This window comes from Phalacrocorax aristotelis, chromosome 10 (assembly GCF_949628215.1).
Source record: "Phalacrocorax aristotelis chromosome 10, bGulAri2.1, whole genome shotgun sequence".
In the NCBI taxonomy this organism is placed as follows: domain Eukaryota; kingdom Metazoa; phylum Chordata; class Aves; order Suliformes; family Phalacrocoracidae; genus Phalacrocorax; species Phalacrocorax aristotelis.
In genome coordinates this window covers 26,417,773-26,441,846 of record NC_134285.1, presented here as the reverse complement: position 1 = coordinate 26,441,846, position 24,074 = coordinate 26,417,773, and the positions used below count along the sequence as shown (strand labels likewise).

At 47.9% G+C, this 24,074-nt stretch overlaps 2 protein-coding genes across 8 annotated transcripts; one reads left to right on the top strand and one right to left on the bottom strand.

Moving 5' to 3' along the window:
• Positions 1–990: 990 nt before the first annotated feature.
• On the bottom strand, positions 991–19,706 carry LUC7L (LUC7 like). 7 transcript variants are annotated; one of them, XM_075106109.1, is made up of 12 exons: positions 19,497–19,676; positions 18,689–18,759; positions 17,508–17,602; positions 12,549–12,647; positions 11,728–11,838; positions 10,936–11,079; positions 10,317–10,493; positions 9,394–9,482; positions 4,993–5,022; positions 3,887–4,051; positions 2,747–2,808; positions 991–1,350 (listed from the first exon to the last, which is right to left on the bottom strand). In XM_075106109.1, exons 4-11 carry the CDS (start codon positions 12,642–12,644, stop codon positions 2,781–2,783), a joined length of 840 nt encoding a protein of 279 aa, XP_074962210.1. In that variant the 5' UTR covers positions 12,645–12,647; positions 17,508–17,602; positions 18,689–18,759; positions 19,497–19,676; the 3' UTR covers positions 991–1,350; positions 2,747–2,780. The 7 variants fall into 7 exon arrangements, with proteins under 7 accessions (XP_074962210.1, XP_074962206.1, XP_074962211.1 ...); XM_075106105.1 differs by lacking the exon at positions 2,747–2,808 and adding an exon at positions 18,323–18,406 and having other exon boundaries at positions 19,497–19,671; XM_075106110.1 differs by lacking the exon at positions 2,747–2,808 and having other exon boundaries at positions 19,497–19,688.
• A 2,129-nt stretch (positions 19,707–21,835) lies between these two features.
• PERCC1 (proline and glutamate rich with coiled coil 1) lies at positions 21,836–23,957 on the top strand. Its single transcript, XM_075106092.1, has 2 exons — positions 21,836–21,946; positions 23,061–23,957. The coding sequence occupies exons 1-2, from the start codon at positions 21,921–21,923 to the stop codon at positions 23,806–23,808; spliced, it is 774 nt and encodes a 257-aa protein (XP_074962193.1). The 5' UTR covers positions 21,836–21,920; the 3' UTR covers positions 23,809–23,957.
• The last annotated feature ends 117 nt before the right edge of the window (positions 23,958–24,074 follow it).

Below are 24,074 nucleotides of genomic sequence, written 5' to 3'. Positions count from 1 at the left end.
TGCACTAACGAGAAGTGTCCAGGCCAACACCCCACCAGCACCCGGCTCAGCAGGCAGCAAGCACTTTACTCATACAGTTCTCATAAAATACCAATCCAAGGGTCACAACTGTGGCTGGTGCAGCAAGGCAGCCTTCCTCCCCTAGTGTAAAATAAACCTAGTTACAAATAAGCTAATTACAATATGCAAATTCCTCCCACACGTGTTTGGACACAGCTGGTGCCTCGGTCCCAGGAGAAGCGGAACACACTGACACAGGTGATTCCTTTCCTCGCCCTGCCCCTGAATTTTGCTCCATCCAGAGTCACCCCTCCCACTCGGCCACCTTCTGCCTGCCTAGCCTTGGGGGGAAAAAACCCCCCACAAAACCAAAACTAACCAACCAACAAAAAAACACCCCACACCAAACCTATGCCAACACTTTTTTTTTTTTTTTTTTTGCAAGCCAGAAAACTCCACTGAGGAAGCTCTGGCTCAGGTGAACAGTAAATAGGCAGACTGGCTGTGGCTGTACTTCTCTATAGAAGAAATCAGTCCAGATTTTCCACTGTTTTGTTCACATCCGGTATCTGATCTGGAAAGGTACTAAAACTAGACTTGAGCCCATCTTAGAAATGTGCTCCAGCTGATTTGGTCATCCACAAAGATGGAACAGCTTTCAAAATAGGCAGATCGGGACCAAATTTTGTGTGTGTCTACTTAGCTGGACTAGTGAGGCAACTCTCAAATGCTGGAGACACAAAAATTAGGTGGCTGAGCACTAAAAACCCCACCCACTTCTGAATTTCTTTTAACGTACATAAACAGAACAAAAAATTAACTGAGTGAGAACCAGTGCTACTGGTGTGCTCACAAAGGGTCAGGAAGATCTTTTGGAAAGGATTGAAGCGTCACAAACATCACGGCAGCTCAGGTGTCTGACCACAGCACTGCCCAACTGCCGTGTTCGCTGGGTGAGGACAAACACTGTGTGTCAACCACTGGCCTGAATTGAGAACAATCCATCCAGATTTATTTATTCCTACTAAAACAAAATCCTGTTAAACAGTACGTAACTCTGTGTCTCTACAAACTCACAGCTATCTGCCAAACAATAAAAATTCCAAACTACAAAAGATGAGTTGTATTCAGTAAATATAAATGGGAAATTTAGGCTTTGTGTAGAATGTTTATCAGACTATTTACAGTGCAACACAGATCATTTGAGTTCAGATCTCGCCAGCTTCTCTCTCTTCTGATCTCTTGGAACGAGATTTGCCATTTGTGCTCTCGTGCCGCCTCTCAGAAGAGCTCTTCTCTTTTCTCTCTCTGTCTCGTGACTTTTCTCTTGAAGATCGATCTCTAGAAGATCTGAAGTACAAAGTAAACCATCGCTATAAACTTCACAACTACAAGAATTTTCAAATACACACACAAAATGACATCCCCTCTCTTAACAGGGCTGTGGCATAACACAAGTTTCTCTCAGAACTATGCCTAGGTACTGCAATGTCAGGAGTGGTGTCTCCCAGGACAGCAACTCCGGTACCTCTCAGCTTTATGTAAGAGAACACCAGGTTTGCAGCCCTGAGTGCTCAGCACAGCCTTTGTTACTCTCTCATTAGAGAGATCCTTTCAAGCTGTTGCCACAGGGGCTCTCTGAGGTCTTCCCTGGGCCCCTTATTAGTTTACTGGGCCATACAAAGTGCCTGCAATTTCTCCCTTGTCACTCACTCAGCTCCGTTTCTGTCTTCTAGAGTGCTTTTTGATTACGCTGTAAGCTAGTGGCTTTCTGCTCAACTACTTTAAATACCAGCTGTATTCTTTGGACTCAAGCGCTTGCTCAGCCCTGGGCTTTTTCTGCTTTGCATCCTGACAAGTGTTGTGTCTTTGGCAGCATCCTGGGTTCAACGCCAGGATGATACAGATTTATATTCACAGCCCACAACATGGGCAAATCTTTTTGCAGCCTGCCCAAATGACAGCTACAGATTTTCAGCAGCGCTTCGCTGCATCGGCCCACACAGAATAAAGCAGACGGCTTCATGTTAGGTCCAATTTGAAAAGGCTGTTTTCCTGTATGATTAATGCCAGCTTATTGACTAGCAGCCTTCAAAAGGTAGTGATCCTGAAGGAGCTCTAGCAGCCCATATCCCTTCAGAACTAGGCAGAGGCTTTCACAGACGCCACAGAGCCAGGACATTTTACTCTAGGACTCACTACACAGGTTTTTTCTTTACAGTCACAAGAAGAGGACCTGGCAGGTACCTTAGAGGTTCCAGCTTTCATTCATGCTGATTGTAAGGCTTGGAAATACTGCACAATTGATACATTAAAACCTTACAGCCCTCTGTATCACACGAGCCATTTCGTTTTCATTAAGTCGTGTCATTTAACCAGAAGACAACGCGAGTCTGTCTGATGAGAACTCTTTTCCTTTTCCTGTTCCCACAACAATGCCTGCTGCCCGGAGTCCTCCTACCCTGCGATCTCCAGATCCTGCGACAGGCTCTCCATTCCTTTATACAAGCGAGATCTCAGACCAGCAGAACCTGAATGCAGATTTCATTAATCCTCAAGGACAGAGAAGCTACACCCTTTCAGGGAACAAGGTTTTTTGTTTGTTCTCTTTTTTTTGTTTTATTTTCTTAAACTGGTCTCTCCCCATTTCTTAGTAATTCTGTGGAAGTATGTCAGCTAGCCAATCCCCCTACAATCTCAGTGGGCTGATTTGAATGTGTTCAAGGTTTTCAAAGTAATCCCTTACCTGCTCTTTAGTAATAGTTATTACAGGGTCTTCCTCACTTCCTAATTGTCCAAACTTCTTTTCTTTATTTTTCATGTTCAAGACAGATTTAAAAAAGGACTTTAGTATCTCAGCCATTGGAGAATCAACAGTATTTACACACCCCCCTCAATTATTAACAGACTTATTTTTTCAGACCATTATTTCCCTCCCCTTCATCAGGAATCTTTAAAACCTGTTCTTACCCTTTAGCTAAAGTGACACAAGACATACAACAGGTTTCTTTCTAGAACTGTACTTAGTGGTGGTGCCTAATCAGGTGAGATAGTGCTAAAGCACTCCCCTATTAATTAGGAGCATTTTAAAAAAGCCAGATCTAACTTCAGAAAGCACCTGGTGATAGATATGCTTGTGGGCTTAGATGGGCTGTAAGGATACACAGTGATTCCTTTCAGTTTTTCTAATACTCTTACATATGCTTGCCTCATCCTTCCTCTAACATAGTGAGTGCTTTGCTGAGGTTCAGAAGAGACGGAAAGCCCTTCTTTGGACTGTAGCGCTTCTCCTCGGTGACAGGAGAATGGTACACTCCTCCTCTTGGATGCCTTTTCCCCCCCTCCCTCTAGTGCAGATTCCTAAAGAAATGCCTGTCTCTCAATGAGCCTTCTTCTTATCCTAACAGAAGGCTTACCACAGATCCCAAATCATACACTTCCATCCCCATGCCAGCCCTGAGAAAGAAGGTGGGAAGCAGAAGGTAACCGTAGAAATGTAACATCAGAACTGCCTCTCAGTTACTTGGCTTTTACAGGCCTGGGGAGGCTCATTTAGCTCAAGCAGGCCTTTGTGCTGCTTCTCATACAAGCAAACCAGCAATAATATCTCAAGGCTTGGAACTGCAAATCAGGGAACTGGTTCTACCTCCTAGACTCTCCTCTCAAGCTGTGATTCGCTGTACCATTACTGCCCTATTGCTCCCACATGAGGCCATCTGCAAACAGCCACTGGGAAATCCTGCTTTGGCCCAGGAGCTGGTACAAGACACTGCAGCTGCTAACTTGAGAAACCGGTCATACTCCTGCTCACTCTAAGGGACTGGGGAGGCTTGCTGTGATGCCAAGGACTCCCCTTTCCAGAAGAACTCGGGTCAGGAATACATACTTGTGTTTTGAACTCCTATCTCTGGACCCCCGTCGATGACCTCTGCTGTGGCTGCGGGAACGGCTCCGGTGGCGTCTGTGTCGTTCTCGGGACCGGGAGCGAGACTTCCGCCGTTCACGGGAAGCTGATCTCGAGCGTCTTCGCCTCCTGTCCCGAGACCGTGATCTGAAGAGGACACAGATTGCCTCAGACTCAGGAGACGGGCCAGTACATCGGATCTGTACACCTGAGTAACACTCCTGAGTAACAAATATTCAGAGCATAAGCACTCATCCCCCCAGCTGCATCCCTGCCAACACAGAAGGCAGATCACCCACAGGCAGGGCATCTCCCTCCTGGGCCTCATGCTACCAACAAAATACCAATGGGAATATTCAATTTGCTGGGAAGCTTATATAAAAAGCTCCCACCATTAATCTAAGCATGTGCCAATGCCTAGAGCAGAGCTTACCAACCATGCCTCACTCAAAGTGAGGCCTGTATAAGTAGAAGAGAGGCCAAAGTAAGTGGCATGTGAAATTACCATAACCCGTATGGCAGTCTGCCAAAAGACAGTTTCCCTTGTGAAAGTACTGCACTTTAGAAGCTGATTTGTTTCAGTCTGCTCTAAAAAGAAAACAAAGGGTGCCAATGTATATGGGAAGAGGTATAGAGGAAGACTTCCAGGTACGTGATCACAGGGAATGCTGTCACACCGTTAAGGTAAGCTCTTCACAGAGATGTAGGGGCTTTAATCTTGAACCTCTCTTTTTTTACATCTGAGGTATTATATATGTAATATTTATATTTCAGACATTAAAACTATGAAAGTATATTAGGTTTATTGAAAAAGGCATCAAGTACGTTCTTAGACTAGCCCTCGGGAGCACACAGCACCCTCTGTCCTCAGTGGGCTAGCCAGCATCTGCTTTCTAGCCCAACAGGTGACATTAAGTTGCACAGCACCACTGAAGTGCCCAAGCAGTAGTTCCCATTTTGTTCAGGGAGCAAAACGAAGAGTCTGGGGCACTGACTGAACTCCATTTGTGAGACCCAGGTAAACCTCAGTAACTAGACAGAAACAGAAATAGACATTTTGGACAACTGTCGGAGAACTGCACACTCACCTTCGACGATCTCTGTTTCTTGATCCAGACCTAGAAAGAAGAGTTAAGGAAAAGAAGGTATGATCTAGTTGGCAGGTTTTCAGAAACCACTGAATCAACCCATTCACTCTAGCAGCTCTTCACAGGAACACAATATCCCAAGTAATACGTCCATTACAAAAAAGCTTGCCATAAAACCATTAAAACATTTAAAGATCTTCAATTTGGGGGGCAGGGGAATGGGAATTTGTCAAAAACTGAAGAACTTTGTAGAAACACTAGTTTTTACATGCAGAGCTTCTTGTCAGAACAGAAGTCTACAAACCAGTTCAGTCTCTTAATAAAACACCACAATAAACCTTTCCAACTTTAATGTGCATATTTGATATATGCACAAGAAGTGCTCCTCTCCAATCAGAAAGACACTCGACAGTTTTCTGATTTCAGTTTCTTTAAGGTGGTTGCACATTAAAAAGGTTTTAATAAAGAGAAAATACAGGATTTTCTCACTCATCATATTTATTTAACAAACATTAGGCGGATATTTGCATCAATGACATTTTTTTTCTTGTTTGGGAAAGAAACTACAAAAAAAAAAGAGGGGACAGAGGCAAAGGGAAGCACTATTACTGAAAAGTAACTGAGATACACAGAAAATCCTTCATCTCAGGCTTAGAAAGCAACTTGAGAAGAGTGACTATTCTTTCCCACATTTCCATAGCTTCAGAGCTCACGTACAACACTCCAACCTTAATGCTGTAAGCACTAGCTTTTGACAGTCTGTAAATAACAATGTCACAATTCTTTCAACTTCTGAAGAACCATTACTCAGCACCACTTAAAATACCACTCCACATTAAAGACACACCCTCCCTTTTTCTCCACAGCCACGTTTCAGAGCTACACAAAAACTACTACACAAAAACTTCACATGCTGTCTGAACTGTCTCTTCGTGCTTTAATTGAGAAGCGGCTAGTCTCCTTGTTTAGTGACTTAGAGACTCACTCTTGTAATACTCCCATCTCCACACTGCATACAGATTCACAGGAGATGTTCCAGTTACACAGCCACAGAGCTGTTCTGGCACTGTAACTGGAGACGCAGCTGAAAGTTACACAGACAAAATATAAAAAAGCAATAGGGAAGCATCTATTTTAATAATACCATCTAAAACCATACCTGGATAAGACAAGATTAAGAGAATCAATGTGCACTGATATTCCTTCACAATGAAATTGAATTGTTCAATCATGGTAGGAAGAAAAAAAATTTAGAAAGGAATTCAGGTAGAACTGTAAACAACGTGGAGCTGAACTTGGGAGTCAGGCAAATGAACCATGCGCTGAGGCAATACACAAGATGATCAGATGAAGGAAAAGCTGATAAACCAGGAGAGCAAGGCAATAACCACACACCTCCTTTTTCATGTAACAGAACCTGACAGAGCAGCAGGACCTTTTGGTGGTTGTAATTACCCCAAATTCTTAATGTTCCTTTTCTCCTGATCACTTTATTCTGAGTCACCAGTGCACACATCCACACAAAGCCATTCCACATCCTCTGAAAAACCTGGCTGCCCTTCCATGCCTATGATCTGAGCAGGAGTTTGAACAATAAACTCCCGATCATCACTCTCTAGCACTAGACTTCAGAATTCAGGAAGCATCCAACAAAAGAGCACTTTCCTTACTAGCCTGAATCAGTATACAGCAGGAGACGGTAGAAGACTGTTGTCCAGAGAAGTGAGAAGCTGAGCATACATTCCCCCCCCCGCCCCATTTTTGTTCCTGCATCACATAGACTGTGTGCTGAGTTTCATAACCTGTGTTTTGTCCAGCTTCATACAAAGAAAGTCCATTTGGCAACTCCGCTTAGACTTGTTTCCTGGTGTATTTCAGAAGCAAACACTAAGGTCTACTCTTCCAAGCATCCCACCTCTCCACAGAATTTCAGTCTTAAGAGATTACCAGGTAGCCCACAGTCACCAGCAACACCAAACAAAGGACCTGTGGTTTTTTACCACTAGAGGTGAACAACCCAGTTCACTCATTCTTATCTGGAAATCACAGTTTAGCTGACAAATTAATAAAGTCTGTGAGAGGCAGAGTTTCACAATTGAATCTACAGGTTTCCATAGTATGTCACAGTGCCTGTAAGTCGCCAAAGACTTCTGGAAGAGGTACTCTTTCTCTTACTGAATAACACCGTGAAGATACTGCATATGACAAGAAGAGTTATGAAGGAAACATGTTTTCTGTGGTTCCTTGAAGTATCAAGCTCTTGTTAAGAGAGGCAGTCTGAAAGGTGATAGAAGTCACTGATTAGTTTTTGATGGAAAAATGCTTCTGTAAACATGGTGTTGCACAGCTCCCAGCAGACAAGGTACTGAGAAATAGAGAAATCTGGGCTCTAGTCCCAGTTCTGACACTAAGCATTTGCTGGGAAAACTATTTTCCTTCTTTGGGTCAAGTTCTCATTTTGGAGAGGCAAGTAATTTGATCTCCTCTGTATGGCACTCCTGGCTCCTTAATAACTTGTTTTTCTTTAGTGTCTGAACAGAGGAGCATACAGACACCTCCTTACAGAGCGAGAGCAAAGGCTGGCCACAGTCTCTAAGTAGGGCCACATACTGAACCAGCAAGAACTCAGACTTTAGGCCAGCTCAGTGCAGTTCTTAAACCCTTCACATTTAAAGCATTAAATATTCAAAAGTGATCTTCAAACCCTCTTAACATATGCATCCATATATGGGCTACCTGTGAACACAAGAGGCTCTTTAACTCTCAAGAACTGAGATGAAAAAAAAAACCAAACAAACCAAAACCAAAAGCACAGACATGCCACAGGAGGAAGAAAGCCAGCATTTTAGGTTGATCCAGAGAACTCTTCCTGAAGGCAACTCTGTTGAGCAATTTTCACATAGAAATGAACTCCAGGAAGAAGAGGCACCATGGAGACAGACACATGGAGTCCAGGTCAAATGTGGTCCTACAGTGTGGGTCTGAAAGAGCCTGCCCCAAAGCAGCTGCATGCAGAGACACTTGTTTCATTTCCATCTTTCTGTCCATAGCAACAGCATCAGTTCCTTTTGATTAACTCCTGCCCTCATCAGCCAGTTCCAGATTCTGCAGCTCCCAAGTACAACTGCATTACCAACAGTCTTGCACAGACACCAGAAAGTTGTGAGCCTCTATGTGAAGCGCTGCAGTTCAGGAGAAAACTGGCATTTCATATGATACCAGGCAATCCACAGGGAGAGAAAACTCACATAAAACACCCTAACTGGAGAATGCATAACAATTTGGGGCTTACATCTTCACAACACACCAAAATCACCATGCGGCAGACCACAGAACACAAGCTGCTTTGATTCTGGTGTTTCTTTACTAGCATTTCCAGCAATGTATACCCAGAAGCCAGCACCATTTTAGAGCATACTGGAGTTATGTATATCTCATGCCTCAGACACGGATGGCCAAAGCATACTCTGCAGTCTATACCAAGGGTCAAAAACAGCCTTCCACAGGCTGCAAGGTTGGTTTTTCTGACAAAAGTAGTACAAAATGAGAAACATGTGAGGTAAGTGGGGAGATGCTGTGACAATGAGAACAGCATTCCTACTTAGCCACTTCCTCTGCCTGACCATTGCAAATAATCACCCTCTCCACACCAGGCTGTTTAACCAAGCTGTTTACACACAAGATGCTCATTCAGTTCAAGTACAGAAGAAATAGTTTTTTCCCCTTCAGCTGGCAAGAGGCAGAGAGCTTGTCCTGAGAATACCAACGTTGCAGCCACTCCTACTGCTCAAGGTTTATACACTATGAGCAGAAGGTGACACACGTGGCCACAACCACCAGAAGCAGCCACTTCCTGAGATCCCTCGGATCCCCTAGGAAGTGTTTTCCAAAGCTGTGCCAAAAGCACCTCACTGTTACTGTAGAAAAGTTCATGAGCAAGACAGGCAGCCTGACATCTGGCTCAGGGATACCAGCTCCATTCTGCTGTCACCACCTAGCCTAGAAGTGAGGAGGGGCTGTCTGGGGAATTTTTGCATGACCAGCGCCTTTTGTGCAGACCTAGCCCTCATTCATCTTAAACCCTCCTACTCAGATGCTGGATAAGGGCATTTTATTCAGGTTGAGATTCCCAAAGGCAGGGACTAGACCAATATAAGCCTGAAGACTACATGGAGCTCACATCTTTCAGATACACAATGGAGGTTAAAACAATACACATACAATCACTCTAAGGCAGGGGGTTCGTGCATTTGTTTTCATCTTTAACTGAATGCCAAGGGGCTCTCACAGCATCTGGAGCACTTCTAACAGCTGCTCCAGCAGCAGATGCTGCTTTCCTGCAGTGCTCAGATACAAGAAATCAGACTATTTCAAAACGAACTTCACAAAGCTTCCACTTACCGTCTGCCCATTCTCTCCTCTCGTTCTCTCTCCTCTCTCCGTCTCAAACGATCCTGGTTTCTCTTCTCTTGCTTTTCTGCCACTGTTTTCTAGAAAAAAGTTCACATCGTATTTCAGCCATACAGTAATAGGTCAGAGAGGTCTGCAGGGAGACTACCTGAGTAGTAAGACAAAGAACTGTTTCACTGCATTTTGCTAGTTAAAATCTCCATCAAGGTTCTCATTTTCCTCACAACTTCACTACCATACATTAGTGCAAGAAATGCCACTCCCTACTCTGAGGCCTTTTGCTCTAAGAGACAAGCCTGTAAGCTTTGAGGCAAGGACTGTCTCACCATGAGTATACACAACACATAATGAAACAGTGCTCTGGCCTCATGCTAATGATCAGTCGAGGCACTGACCTCAAAATACTGCCTAGTGAATATGGCACAGGAATCACAACTCTTATTCGAGCACTCTAGAGACCTCTGTTTCCAAGCAAGACCAGAGCCACAATTCCATTACAAACCATTCCAGAAAACTCCTAATCACTTCAGCTACTCAAGATCTTCACTGACAGCACTATGTGAAACTTCAGTTCAAGCATTTCATTAAGAGGTCTGAAAGTGCTCTTCAATAGTCAGAAATCCATGGTGACAAATTTCAAGGAAACCAATGAGAAAGAGCAATGGTACAGTTGCATGCATTTAAGGAAGAAATGACAGCAGTGATCTGGTTTGACTAATTCTGAGGGTACTTAGCTACCCAGAAATCACAGAACATGTGAGGCTACCCAGATCTCCATTTGAAGTTTCAGGGATTCTACAATCAGAAATTTCTGGGGTTCTACAAGCACTCTGCAAAGAATACTGTATGAATTTAACACAAGCATTGAATGACTTCAGAACTACAAGTAGAAGGTTGAAAACAGACAAGATTACCCTCAGCTGGTCCAGTTTCTCACGAATCTGAATGAAACCCAAGTGTAATTTGCCTCCAAAGTGGTCAGCAAGACGCCGGTCGTTGTCATGGAGACCAAGATATGCTGAACAGACTTCACACACACGCAGCTTCTGCTGCTGGAAACTGGATGCAGGCATTGAATTTCGGTATTCTTCCTAAAGGGAGGCAAAAAACCAGACAAATGTCAGGGAACCATTACATAGTCCAAACCTCCAGGGAAACTCCTGCAGACTTGCCCTGCCACTGTCAAGAATCAAAAAACCACCCTCAGTATAAAGGAGGTGCCATACAAAATGCTTTGCAAGCACAACCTGACAGTCTATCCCTGCAAGCGACTAGTGACCAAGTATTTCAGAGGACAAATCCGCCCCTGCCCCAGTCAGCTATCTTCACTAGATAAACATTTTTTAAAAACTGTTCTTCATCTATGACACTACACTGCCAACTGCTTGCTGGCACATGGCCAGCTGGAACTGAAAAAGGGGATGCTGACAACACAGGAAATATGAGGTATTTTATATATAAGGTATGAACCGTCCAGCTCTTCGTCATGTACTCAGCCTACTATTACAATTCATAGGAGAACCAAGGCCATACCTCTGCCTCTTTCTTTTTTGCTCGGACTTTCTCCACTTCCATCAGGATCTTTTGAGACTCATCAACATTTCCTTCAGCTCCCAGCTGTTCAGCTTTAGCTAGGAGCTTTCCAATGTCTTCATTCAGCTCATGTACTTTCTCTGCCTAAAGAGAATAACATGCTTTTAATAAGGCAAAAACCTTGCTAAAGCTTGCAGGATGACTCTTCCTTTTTATCTAAAAGTTATTGTTTAATAAAAGTAGTTGGTGAAAGATGACCATAGATCTCCAAAAGTCAAAGGCATCCCAAGTAAAAGGGATTGGTGGACCAAGTACAGGCAATGTAGTCACAGATAGAGAACAAAGAAAAACTAGACATGGAGAGGGCATCATCAGTTCTGCCAGTGGCACATTTCTGGCTTGCAGAATAGAACAGAGTCTGCAAAACCAGCTTCAGAAATGCTTTGTGTCGTCCCGATGAAGCAAATTCCCAAAGAGGAACCTCCATGAGCATTTACTAAGAGAAAAGACAACACTCATGGGACAGATTTACTATTCTAAGTTATTACATTAACATTAAATAGTTTCATTGCCATGCTAAAGCAACCTGTTTTAGAGTTCATGTTTTATGCTACTATGGCCCTCTGAAGTTTTTCACAAGAATGGCCAGAGTGGCAGCATTTGAGGACAACGGCTGGAATCCACAAAGCCTTTGTGGAGTCTAACTTCCCAGTATCAGTGGTGTCAGAGACAACAGAGCACCAGTGCTCTCACGCACACTGGCAGAACAAATGGTTAATGAGAGGATGATACCTTTGCAGACACTTCAGCACTGATCTCTTCCTGTGTCTCAGCCAGGCGTTTCTTGGCCAGTTCTGTTCTCCTATCACACTCTGCGATGAAGGATTCCAGGTGATCCATCGCCTGCATTTTCAGACAAAGAAGTGTGAATAAAGATGCTCCCTGTGCCAGATCTAGCTTTGACAGCCACAGCTAGCTGGTGCAATCCCTGTATAATGCACACCCAACCTCAAGAATGGATGCCTTGAGAAAAAAAAAAACCACTTTGCAGAAAAAGTAAAATTTGACCCCTGCCCTTAAGTCTGTTATCTGCTTGGAACCTGACACAGTTCCTTTACTCTGACACATAATGGAATGCTCACATGAAGACTGCTTTGCACCGGAACTTCCAATGCATGAGCAACAGGTGTAAAGACAAAAGCAGTGGAATAACATGGAAAGGGAAGACAGAATTATTCTTCCACATTGATCTGTTCCATCACAGGAAGCTAATTCTGGAAAAAGCGAAGCCACAGAGCAGGTGGCTTTTAATGTCAACTCTCCTGGGACGGGCTACCATGTTACAATGACCTGGTACAGAGCAGCAGGTGTGGGGTGCAAGGAATGCCAGAGGAGCCTCCCAGCTAGCTGTACTAATGGGGTTGCAAGGACCATTACTACTTTTACTATTTCAAGTCAGCAATCAAACCAGCATTCTGGAAGGAGCTGCACATTCTTGACAGATAACACATCAAATAACATGGCTAGCTGAAATGCCCACTGAGTCTTATTGTTCAGCCAAATAGCTTCAAGAGACAGTTTACACAAAGTAACAAAAATTTCTCCTTACTCACATCCAGCTCAAAAAACAGGTCTCTCTCTTTACTTGCAATCTCATAATCTGCTCGCAGTGCCAAGTCATGGATCTTTGTACATTCTCCCAGGTCCATTCGCTGTTGAAAAGGAAAATCAATGTAAGAACCTTCCATTAATTCAACAAGCAGCAGATACTTAACTCTTGCCAACTGTATCATATCAAAACCCAGCCCCTTCAGGAAAAGGAGACTCCTCTTAACCTGTCAATAACAGAACTAGCCAGAAGAACCACATGCTGGCTAGAACACCACCCCAAATGTTTTATGTCCAGTCCTACTCCTGGTCTAGGTCACAGCACAGCCTTAGAAACTGCTGTGAGTGAGCTGGGAAGCTGCAGCACACTGCAGCAGCAGCAGCTCCTTCAATAGACCCTAACTCCAAATGCCTCCCATTACAGAGCTATAGCACAGCAAAACATACAGATTTGTACCCTGTTTAAAGCTCACCTGGAACAGCACATCTGTGTCAGGATGAGCCCTAGTAACATACTGAAAGATACCAAGTCACAGAACACAGACAAGTATCAAAAACAAGTGGACTTAAGGAAATAAGGGGCATGGCCAGTAGAAAAGCACAAACCCTCGCTCAGCAACAACAGACTCGTAATGCTAGAGCTAGCTCCTTCCCACATTCAGCTGCAGCCAGGAATTTTAAAACCTGCCCAAAGGTAATTCCTATGCATAAGTCCATCTAATGAGAGACTTTTTCAGAGCATCTCCCTTCCCAGAAAGCTGACTTCCATGCTGCCCTTCACTCCTATTGCAGTTGACACTACTTAAATTTGTTATTTTTCCCCAACCTAGGAGTTAACAGCCACATGAATTGAAGTTAATTATGCTCTCAAAAATGGAAACTACATTTCAACATTATCAACATATAACAGAGAACATTTCTCTTATTCTTCAAATAGAAAAAGAATATGGCATTTTGAAAGCCAAAATAATGAAAGGCCTAAGTGTGAGCCACAGTACAAACAGCAGGGTGCATGTCATTGCATGAAGGAACACCCCCAGCCATCCATCCTCTTCTCTCCCAGCCACTACCAGTCCCAAGAAGTCCAAACCTGAACACAGCACAACAGGTGTCAACTCACTGAACTGCAGAAAAAAGCTAAATACACCTAAATCAGGATCAACACAGAATCCCTGCGGAACATCACAAACTAGAGCTGGGGGTGCCAGGGACACCTGTGTGTAGCAATGCACTCAGACAGCAGCAATGAAGTGTTCAGAATGAAGCAAAGCAACTAAAGCAGGCTTCACCAGGTAACACTCAGGCATTTAGCAGTTATCTGTGTCATTAGCTTTTCTTTTTTAGAGAAAGAAAACAGGTCTGGAAGACTTGCCACTATTTAGCGTCCCTCATTTTGCAGATTTACCAGAATTAGGAGGCTACAGGCAGCAGGCTACAGAAACAGCCACTGCATCCAGGAATAGTCCTGCTGAGCTCTCTAATGGTAGAAATTTAATGCCTACAAAAAAACGCATTTGGTAGTTTCAGAGCTTAATCATGTTCATCTTCAGGCAAGCATCTTTAAAGAACACTAGTGAGCCACTGTTGTTTTACCACAAAAATCACTTTCCACAACATCAGAGCATGATGTGACTTAAACCTTTTATTCTTATGGTCACTCTACTGAGATGCCTTTCCAAAATAGGGAGAAAATAGTGGTATTCCATCTGATTCTCAAAGATCATAAGTATTCTTATCTGAACTCTTCTTGCAAGCTGATCCGCTAGCCTCACTTCAGAGAAGGGTCTCCAAGCCAAAACTTCAGAGAGCCGACAGTGTGCTCCATATTCCTCTCCCTGTTTGTTAAAAGGCAATGAATCTCTCGACCTCTTCCTCGAGGGGAGGACATTCAGGTTTCACCAGTATACAAACCTCAAGACTTCCTCCACTACCCCTTCTGTGTCACAGAATCCTCTCATCTCAAGGAGGCCTGTCAGCAAATACCCACCCTTTCCAGCAGTGATCATGACTTGCTCCTGTCAACACCCCTGGCTGGTTTATAATACAAGTGTTCGGGACAGGAAAGCAGGACAGCCTGAGTAAAGATTTAACCCCCCATACAAAGAAAGATTTAATACATTTAGATGCCACTGAAAATTAGTCCTGCTTACATTTGCTGAGCAATCCACATTCCGAGGTATCTCTTATGACGTCTACGAAACTGCTAACTCTTGGAAATAATCAGAGCTACAGGGTTTCGCCTAAGTAAAAAAGGAAAGCACAGACCCCCCCAAAACAATTCTGCAGCCTACAGATTTCAGCTCACTCATAACTCCCAGTGGGAGACACAATTAATTTCCTGAATGTAATTTCCACGCTACATTCTACCTTGCAGCTTTCAGACTCATCTGTCCACTTATTAGTGGAGCTAAAATTCAGGAGGATTACCAGCTGATGCCATCATCTATGAACGTGCTGCAGTACATCCACTGATAGAAATACGCTTATCATTAGCTACAAAGCTAACTCAGTGCAGGCCACTAACAACCTAGTGACAAGTCACCTGACAACAGCACACGTGCATATTAAACTAACTTGTGTTCACCCAGAATTTTCTTCCTTTCCCATGGAGACCAAAAAGAGAACCATTATACCTTATCTAGTGATAAGTTTAGACAAGTTTCTGGAGCCAATGGCTCTTATAACCAGGAACACTGGCCCACCTAAATAAAGCAAACATCAGCATGCCTTCTGCAGCTCTCAGGAATATTCCAGAGCTTTATTTACAGTCTGGACTCCATCTCTTACTCTGCACCTGATGGTCAGTGAATGGGACTCCCTCACATCTCACTGAGCACAGCTACCCAAGGGATCCAGCTTCCTGCTAGTCTCCAATCAGCCTCCCACCTAGGACTATCTGCACATGCAAAGGATACAGAAGGATGCAGCAACAATGCCTTCAGGGGAAGGATGCAACATAACCAGCATCAGAAGGCTTGGAGCACCTGTTGGAAGTTTCCAAAAAAACCCATGGTCCCGATTTCTGCAATAATACACATCCAGAGATGGATGGTACCCCATCCAGCTGAGGCTGGTTCACCCGTGCAGCTCTTCCCTTAACAGAGCACAGTGAGGTGCGAGCAAACTTGACCAAGATCACAAGGAAAGCCTGCACAATCCAGTTAAGTTTCATTCTGGCTGGTAGCACTGACAGCTGAAATGCTGCTCCTGTTCTGGACATCACCTGTTCTTTCAATACAGACCTGTGCCATCAGTACTTTTTCTTGCCCCTAAGAACCTGCTGAGAGCAGCATGAGAGCTCCATAGCTGCTTAAAGGCCACCACAAGATCATCTGAATGACCCTTAAGATCGCTTGCACAGAAGCCGTCTTCCTTCCTGCTCCTGTGCAAGATTTGTAAGCGCAAATTCCACAGGAAGAGGGAAGAGACAACTCACTGCAGACAAGTAACAGAAGGAAGAGAAACAGATTTCTCGATATACTTGTCTGCTCCAGGAGACATGCAATGCATCCAAACACCTCAGACTTCCTCAATGCTTTGGCGCTAGCTCTAGCAGTCACTCACATCACTTAATTCAACCCCTTCAACTCACCATTTACCTCCTTCCTGGAAACATGGCAGAACAGGTAGAAGGCAGCCTGCATATTCAAAACACAGTTTGGGTCCCCAAAAAATGTTGTAGAATCTCATGTCAAAAAATATACCCTAACAACAGTGAACTGCACAAAGGATAGAGGTGGGCAGGTGATTAAACAGCTTTAAAATTCTGAAACGGAAGAGAGGTGATACAGAGGACAATGGAGCGATTGCTGGAAAATACATGTGAGCTTCAAATTAATAACAAATAAATATAGAGATATATAGAGATTGATTTTTGACTACGCATCTTACTCTGCAATAACAGCCACTGAGACGCTAAAGTGCGAGTGCTCAGAGCCGAGACAGCTTTTGCTAAACCTTTTTCTACTAGTGCTGCCACAGAGTCTTGCTATCGCAACGACAGAGGAAGGAGCACCTGCCCTCCCCTACTGTGTCAAACCCAGCTCTTGAAATAACAGCAGGAAGGGCTATAAATAATGATGGTATCTTTACACAATCTGGTTAAGTGGACGGACAATGTGAATCACCATTTACTGTCAAACAGTGAGGGTGAAGATGGATTTCAAACATCCATATTCATCTCCATCCTGCAATTCTGTGATACAGCAACAATTACAAAAGATTTGCACCATTTTCTTTTGAAAGTCGGACTGCATCTTTCATCTGGACACCTAAACTGAATACTTATTTTGCAAGATCTTGCTGTTAAAAGCCCACATCACCTTTTGCTCTCAGAGAGAGCACATGAGCCAAACCTTTGAAAATTGGCCACCTCTGTCCCCAGAGGGCAACAGTGAAGGAACTGACTCAACTGTTTCAAACCAGTCAGGCAGAGTGACACTGCTCAGACCAACCAACTCTAAAGACAAAGTCAGCCGGAGCTGCAACCTGCCATTAGCATGCCAACCAGTAACGATGAAAAATGGCCATTCTATCAGGAGAATATCACATGGTTGGAGAGGGGAGACGATTAAGGATTATTGCAGCTGGTGAGAAAAAATTGCTAAGCTGAAGATGCAACAGTGAACTAGAGCACCCAGGACAGCAGGCTAGCTACGATCTTGCGACCTCCACAGGGCAAGTTTCAGACCCTAACATCTCAAACTGCTAAAAGAGAAATAATCTTGCAACTTCACATGGGATTGTGAGAGGAAAAAAAAAAATGTTTCAAGCAAACTCTGAGAGCTCCTGACTTCAGCAGTTCCATACACAGGTCACAGAAATTGAAGTTAAAATTGTGACTGCTCCTTGGGCACAGAAAGTCTGATCTGTTCTAGAAGTAACCTACGATGCACGAACGAGCCCTGAACAGCTCTACCAACACCTGTCTCGCCAGAATTCCTTATTACAGAGAATATACTTACTGTTCCAGCCAGGATATCATGAGGACAGCAATCCAGAAGGTGGCTCTTGCAAACGCGATCGTCTGTAAACTTCACCCTTTGTCTGGTTTCATCTCCTGAAATTCATTTGTGGTTTTAAATAAGGAGACATTAGAATACTGATAAGAGAACAAAGATGTCAGTATGATCATTTCACCTCTATATGCAGATTAAAATACTTGGTGTTCCTGCTCCCCAAAATTACTCAAAAAAAGCTTAGAGGGTAACAGGATATTCTGGAACACTTATAATTGGCAAGAAACACTACTTTAGCATTTATTCATCCAGTACACCATGTTAAACACAGCATTGGCAAGCCAAGTAACGTCCAAGGCCTGTCATCCATATAAAGAGACAGCACAGCCAGAAGAGAAAAAAAGGAGACAGACAATCTGGCTCACAGCCAAAATCTTTTACTTTCCCCCCCCCCCTTTTTACTGTGAAGAAAGGGCAGGAGGTACCAAAACCCACACTATTGGAGGGCTATGAATCACAAAACAGGGCTGTGCTGGACAGTTTTTATAGGCGACTGCTATTTGTTCATCTGATAATTAAGACATCGGTCCATTTCATTTGAAAACCAAATATGCAGTGTGCTTTCCAAGGCCGTGCAAAGACGAATCTTGTAGGTCTTGGCCTGGAACTCGAACCGTGCTTCCCACCCATGTCCCACCCTCAGAAGACATTTTACACTCAGGAGCCACTTAAACAAGACAATATCAGGAAAGCAAAAAAAATTTAAAAAAAAAGAAACAAAGTTAGTCAATACACACTGCGAGCTCCAACATATACTATACCCATCTGCATTCTTCAAGACCTCAGCTGCAGAATTTTATGCCCACTGTTGAAAAGTTTTAAAGGAAAAGTTTTCTTGCCCACACCTGCAGTAAGGAAGTCAGGGGAATGATACATAAAAGTAAAGGCAAAGTGGTAATGGTATGTGACAATTTTAAAGCTCATCTGTGTATATGACACAGGTATGTGTAATACTAAAGTATGAATATAGTTTAGGATTTGCAAGCATCCAGGAATAATGTCGTGTCTACTGAAAATGGTTCTTTATTTTTTTTTCTTTCTAAGCTACACTTTTAAAGTTACTTGTGAAAAAAAAGCAAACACTTTTTTTTTTTGTTATAACAGCTTTAAAAATTGTTGTGACTCACGGCTCGATGAACATGAGGCTTTTCTGCAACTCCCTTGCAGATTGATGTAGGCAGGCAAAGATACACTGAACCTTTATAAATAAAATAGAGGGGCCACAATTGTTCAGTTTGTATGAAATAAAAATATGGGAAGCAATTCAATAGCAACTCAATACACAAAGAAAGAAAAGCACTTATTCACTTACGAAACAAAGTGCAAAGTACCTGAACAGCCCTGCTAACGTGCCAAAGAAAATTTAAGTACTCAGCAAGTCGCAGAAGGGAGATACAAACCGCAGCGGGAACATATTTTGCACAGGCTGTCACATTTCTTTTCTTGGACAACTACAACGGCCGGCTCCTGCAGGCACACCTACCTACATGCCTCTATGTACAGCGTGACCTGGGCACGGAGCTTTCCCTAGAGCCTCCCTGCGGCAGCCGGAGCTCAGAGCGGAGGGCTCCTCCCGGGGCTGGGCCACGCCGGGCGCTTTCTAAGGCCAGGGGCGAAGCAGGCTCCTCCGCCGGGCAGGCCTACCCCTACCGGGCTCCCTCTGCCGAGCTCGCTAGACCGCCCTGAAGCGCGGGCAGCCCCGGGCCCGCTCCGCCGGCCCGCCCGGGCGACCGCCCGCCCCGCTCTCTCGGCGGGGCCAGGCAGCGGCGGGGCGGGCTAGGGCTCCGGCTCGGGCCCGCCGCGGGCGGAGGCCGGTCGCGCAGCCGCAGGTCCAGAGCGGAGGCAGCGGCCGGGCCGGGCCGGGCCGAGCCCCGCGCGGCTGAGGCGGCCGCTAGGCCGCGGCGTTTCCTGCAGGCCCCGCCCGCCACTACTCACCGTCCCGGGCCGTGCCCATGAGCTGGTCCAGCAGGGCCCGCATCTGGGCCTGGGCCGACATGGCGGGGCGCGGGGCCGGGCCGCGGGTCGCGGCGGGCGGACGGCTCCGACCTGGGCCTAGGCCTGCGCCTGGGCGGCGGCGGCAGCTCCGGCCTCAGTGGCGGCGGCGCGCAGCAGGCGCTGGGCGGAAGCGACCCCTCCCGCCACCGCGCGGCATGCCGGGACGGGTAGTCCGCCGGCGGGGCGGGACGGCCGGGTGGCACCAAAAACGGGCCTAGGCTCCCCACCGGGCGGCTGCGACGGGCCCGGCCCCCATCAACGGTGCTGCCCCTGGGTGCCACTGCACCCGCCCCCGGGGCTGAGTGAGCGTGGGCCCAAGAGCTCAGCAGGAGCAGCTGCCAAGCTGTGCCAGGCCATGCAGAGCCATGTCAAGCTGTGCTGAGCCGTGCCACCCCATGCCATGCCATGCCATGCCAAGCAGTACCAAACCATGCAGAGCTGTGCCAGGCCATGCTGGGCCATGCTGAGTAGTGCCAAGCCATGTGAAGCTGTGCTGTGCCGTGCCAGGACATGCTGAGCCATGTCAGGCCATGCTGAGCCATGCCGAGCCAGGCCAGGCCATGCTAAGCAGTACCAAACCATGCAGAACTGTGCCAGGCCATGCCAGGCCATGCCAAGCTGTGCCGTGCCATGCCATGCCAAGCCATGCCAAGCAGGAGGGTGACATCAGGGAGCAGACAGAAGGGTGCCCATGGCTTATCAGCTCCCACCCGCTGTGTTTGCCCAGCGGTGCCCAGGGAGGATGGCTGCTGCTCCCATCCTGGCGTTGGTGATGTGAGTGCTTGGAGAGGTGAAAAGGAGCGCTGCGGTGCCAGTGCTGATGCTGGTGCTGGTGCTGAGCTCTGCCCCTGCAGGGTGCTCCAGGGCTGCTGGCCTGGGGAGGCAAGAGGGTGACAGCCATGGCCAGGCTGATGCTCTCCTCGCCAGTGCTGCAACCATACCAGGGGCTGGGGATCCTACCTCAGCACTGGGGAACAGCTCAGCCCAGGGTGCAGGGTGCTCAGCCCAGGGTACAGGGTCCTTGGGGCAGGTGACAGTGAGAGCTTTGAGGGAGCAGATCAGGAACTGCAGTCACCCCGAGGGTAGGGGGACAAGGCAGCTCTGGAGCAGGGCTCTGGCCGTGCCCAACCCCGATGGCAGGTGTCCCACCCCCTAAGCGTCCCCAGCACAGGTGGTGATGTCGTCTGGGTGCTGTGTCAGGACCCTGCCATCCTGTGCCCTCCAGCTGTCATGAACAGGCTGTCCTGTGTCCCCTGGCTGTCCTGTGCCCTGGCCACCCTGCATCCCCCAGCCACCTCCAGTCTCCTGGCCATCTCTGTCCCCTGGTCATGCTCTGCGCTGCCCCAGGCCGCCCCGCTGGCACATCCCACTGCCAAAACAGAAGTGGCACCTCTAGCCATAGCCACCTCAGGATCCGAGCTGCTCACCATTGTCACTGTCCTCAGTCCCTCACATGCTGCATGGGCCAGCACAGCCACAGGCCATAGCAAGGACACAGGGCACCACAGTGCCCCATCCATGGTGGCAATGCTGCTGTCCCAGGTGCCGTCCCCACCATGGGCCTGGCCCAGCCGCTCTCCACACGGTGTGTCCTTGTCTCTGCATCCACAGGTGCTGCCTAGCAAGAGGCACCACCCCTGAGCACCCAGCCCCACCGCCCCACAGGGAGCACAGCACCCTGAAGCGCCTCTCCCACCAGCCATGCCATCAGGGCCGTGTCCTGTCACCTCAAAAGGTTCCAAACCCCATCCCGGGACCGGGCAGGGAGCCTCGCACCCACCTTGGGGCAGGGCACAAAGCTGGAGATGGGGGATCTGGACCTGCACGAGGGCTGCACAGCACCTGGTCCTGCTCTGTTTTGTGTGGGGCTGGCACTGCAGGACCCCTGCAGCTTTGCCCCCTGCAGCCGCGGTGGGAGCGCCTGTTTGCAGAGGCATTGCTTGATATGCAGTATGTTCTTCAGAAGATCCCTACTCGAGGAGTCAAAATAGCATGAAATTTAATTTTACGCCTATTTGACAAAGCTTGATTTCACCTCCAATCAGTGGGGAGATAAGAGCCCTCGGCACAAGTGTGCGGGCAGTTTGGCAGCTGGGGCTGCCGATTTAATAGGTGAATTTACAGGAACAACACTTGAAAATCCCCTGGCTAGTGAACCATTAAGGTGAGCCCTGCCTTCCGTCCCCACGTCCCTCCCCACATCGCTCTCCCGTTGCTGGGTGCTAAAGCAAACCCCAGCTCTGTTTACCAAGTCTACTATTACAATACAGCTACCAAATATTTGCCAGCCGTCAGCTCACTGCTCCGCTATAAATACTTCAGGCCCAGGTGGAGGGACGGGAAGGGGGAGCAGCGTGGGAGCCTATGCATGGCCGGACGGCAGCGCCAAGGTGAGTGTTGAGCTGTGGCCCTGGGCAATGCCCTCCTGCACCAGGGTGTTTCTCTGGCTAAGGCTGGCAGTGGGGCAGGCTGGCTCCATTAGGGGTGGCTCTACTCCCCTCTCCCTGCAGCCTGGAGGTGGACGGTGCCTCGGGAGGCTGAGTCCCCCACTGCCCACCCCAGGGCAGCACAGAGACAGGACCAGGCGTCCTGCAGTGAGGACAGCACAAAGAGAAATGCATGGTGACCCCAGAGATGGCAATGATGCTGTCTCAGGCTGGGTACAGGGCTCAGCACTGTGCTTGGTGTGGCAGGAGCAGGATTTGTCCCCCAGGATTTGTACCATACCCCAAGAACCTCTTGGGGCCAGGGCTGGGGAAATGGCAATCCCAGGTGTGTGGCTGGGAATGCTGTGCAGTGGGGCAGGGCTGGGGACCCCAGGGCACAGATAGCACTAATAACAGAGATGCCTCATCCAGCTCAGCATGACCCAGCCATAACCAGAGCCCACCAGGGCAGTGCAAGGAGGTGGCCAGGTTTGTCCCATTGCAGAGAAACATGCAAGGCCATGGTGTGGGCAGGGCTTGGGGCTCAGCATGCCGGGTGCTCAGCCCAGGGTGGTAGGGATGGTTCAGACTACCATGGCAGAGGGCTCAGCCCTGGGTGGCAGGGATGGATCAGACTAGGATGGCAGGGGTGGCTCAGCCCAGGGTGACAGGGGGCTCGGTCCTATTGACCTCCATGCACAGCCCCAGGGTTCAGGAGAACATCCTGCTGCCCCACAGTTCTGGGGGACATCCCCACTGCCCCATGGCTCATGATTCAGGGGACATCCTCATTGCTGTCTCCTGTGGTTTGGTGGGAACTTCCCTGCTGCCCCGTGTCCCACAGCTCAGTGGGCGCATCTCCACTGCCCTGTATCCCATGACTTGGTGGGGACATCCCTACTGCCCCATGTCCCATGGTTTGTGGGGGATATTCCCACTGCCCTGCAGCCCCACCATGGCCATGGTGTGGCATGACACAGTCCCCCTCCTGCCTCAGGGCCAACTGCCGCTGCAGGGTGGCAGGTTGGGGAGGGTGCCAGGGTGCATGCCACCCTCACCCTGCTGTCCCTGCCTGCAGGGTGAGTCCAGGACCCGGGGTGCCCCTGCGCGCTGACATGGCTGCGGGCATCATCCGGCCCCTGGCTGAGCTGCGGCTGCCCTCACCCTTCCCACATGGCCTGCTGCTGCCCATGCGCCCTGAGCCCCTCCGAGGAGACTTCCCCGACCTCTCTGAGGAGGAGGAGGAGGAAGAGGAAGAATATGAGGAGGAGACAGTGGAGGAGAATGTGGGGCCAGAGCTTACTGTCCCCAGTGCTGCTGAGACCACCCTGCAGCTCCTCAAGTTTTCAGAGCTCATCAGCTGCGACATCCAGCGGTACTTTGGGCGGCAGGGTCAAGAGGAGGCCGCCAGCAGCTGCGGCATGCCCGAGGACTGCAGCTCACTCCAGCACACTGAGGCCCAGCCTAAGGCCATGGCACCACGGGGCAGCCCTGGGGCCATGCACAGGTTGGGGCCGCTGGCCGAGCTCTTTGAGTATGGTGTGCACCGGTGCATGCCGCCCCGAGCAGCCAGTGGCAAGACACAACGGCTGGAGAGGAAATACAGCCATATCACCCCCATGCACCGGAGGAAGCTGCCACCCTCCTTCTGGAGGGAGCCAGGCCCTGGCCCTGCCAGCCTCCTCCATGCCAGCACCCCTGACTTCAGTGACCTCCTGGCCAACTGGACGGTGGAGCCAGGGCTGGAGCTGCCGAGCACTGGACGAGAGCTGCCACCCGAGCCAGGCCGCCTGGGGCTGGAGGCCGAGCCCTTTGCTGGGCTGTGACCCCATCATGGCCCCAGGGGCCCCCAGTCCCGCCACGTGCCACCCAGTTAATGATAAACCCAGCAGCCCTAGTGCCAGCATTAGGGCACCTGGAGCCACCGGGTCAGAGCTGGCAATGGGATGAGTGAATAAATGACTCCCACCAGGCACCAGCGCTTGCAGTGTCCTTTGCCACCTGCCACTGCAGTGTCCCTGCCAATGGTGACAAAGGGTCACTGCTTGGCATTGCCCTTGGGGCCACCGGCTGCCCTGGCAGCAGGAAGAGG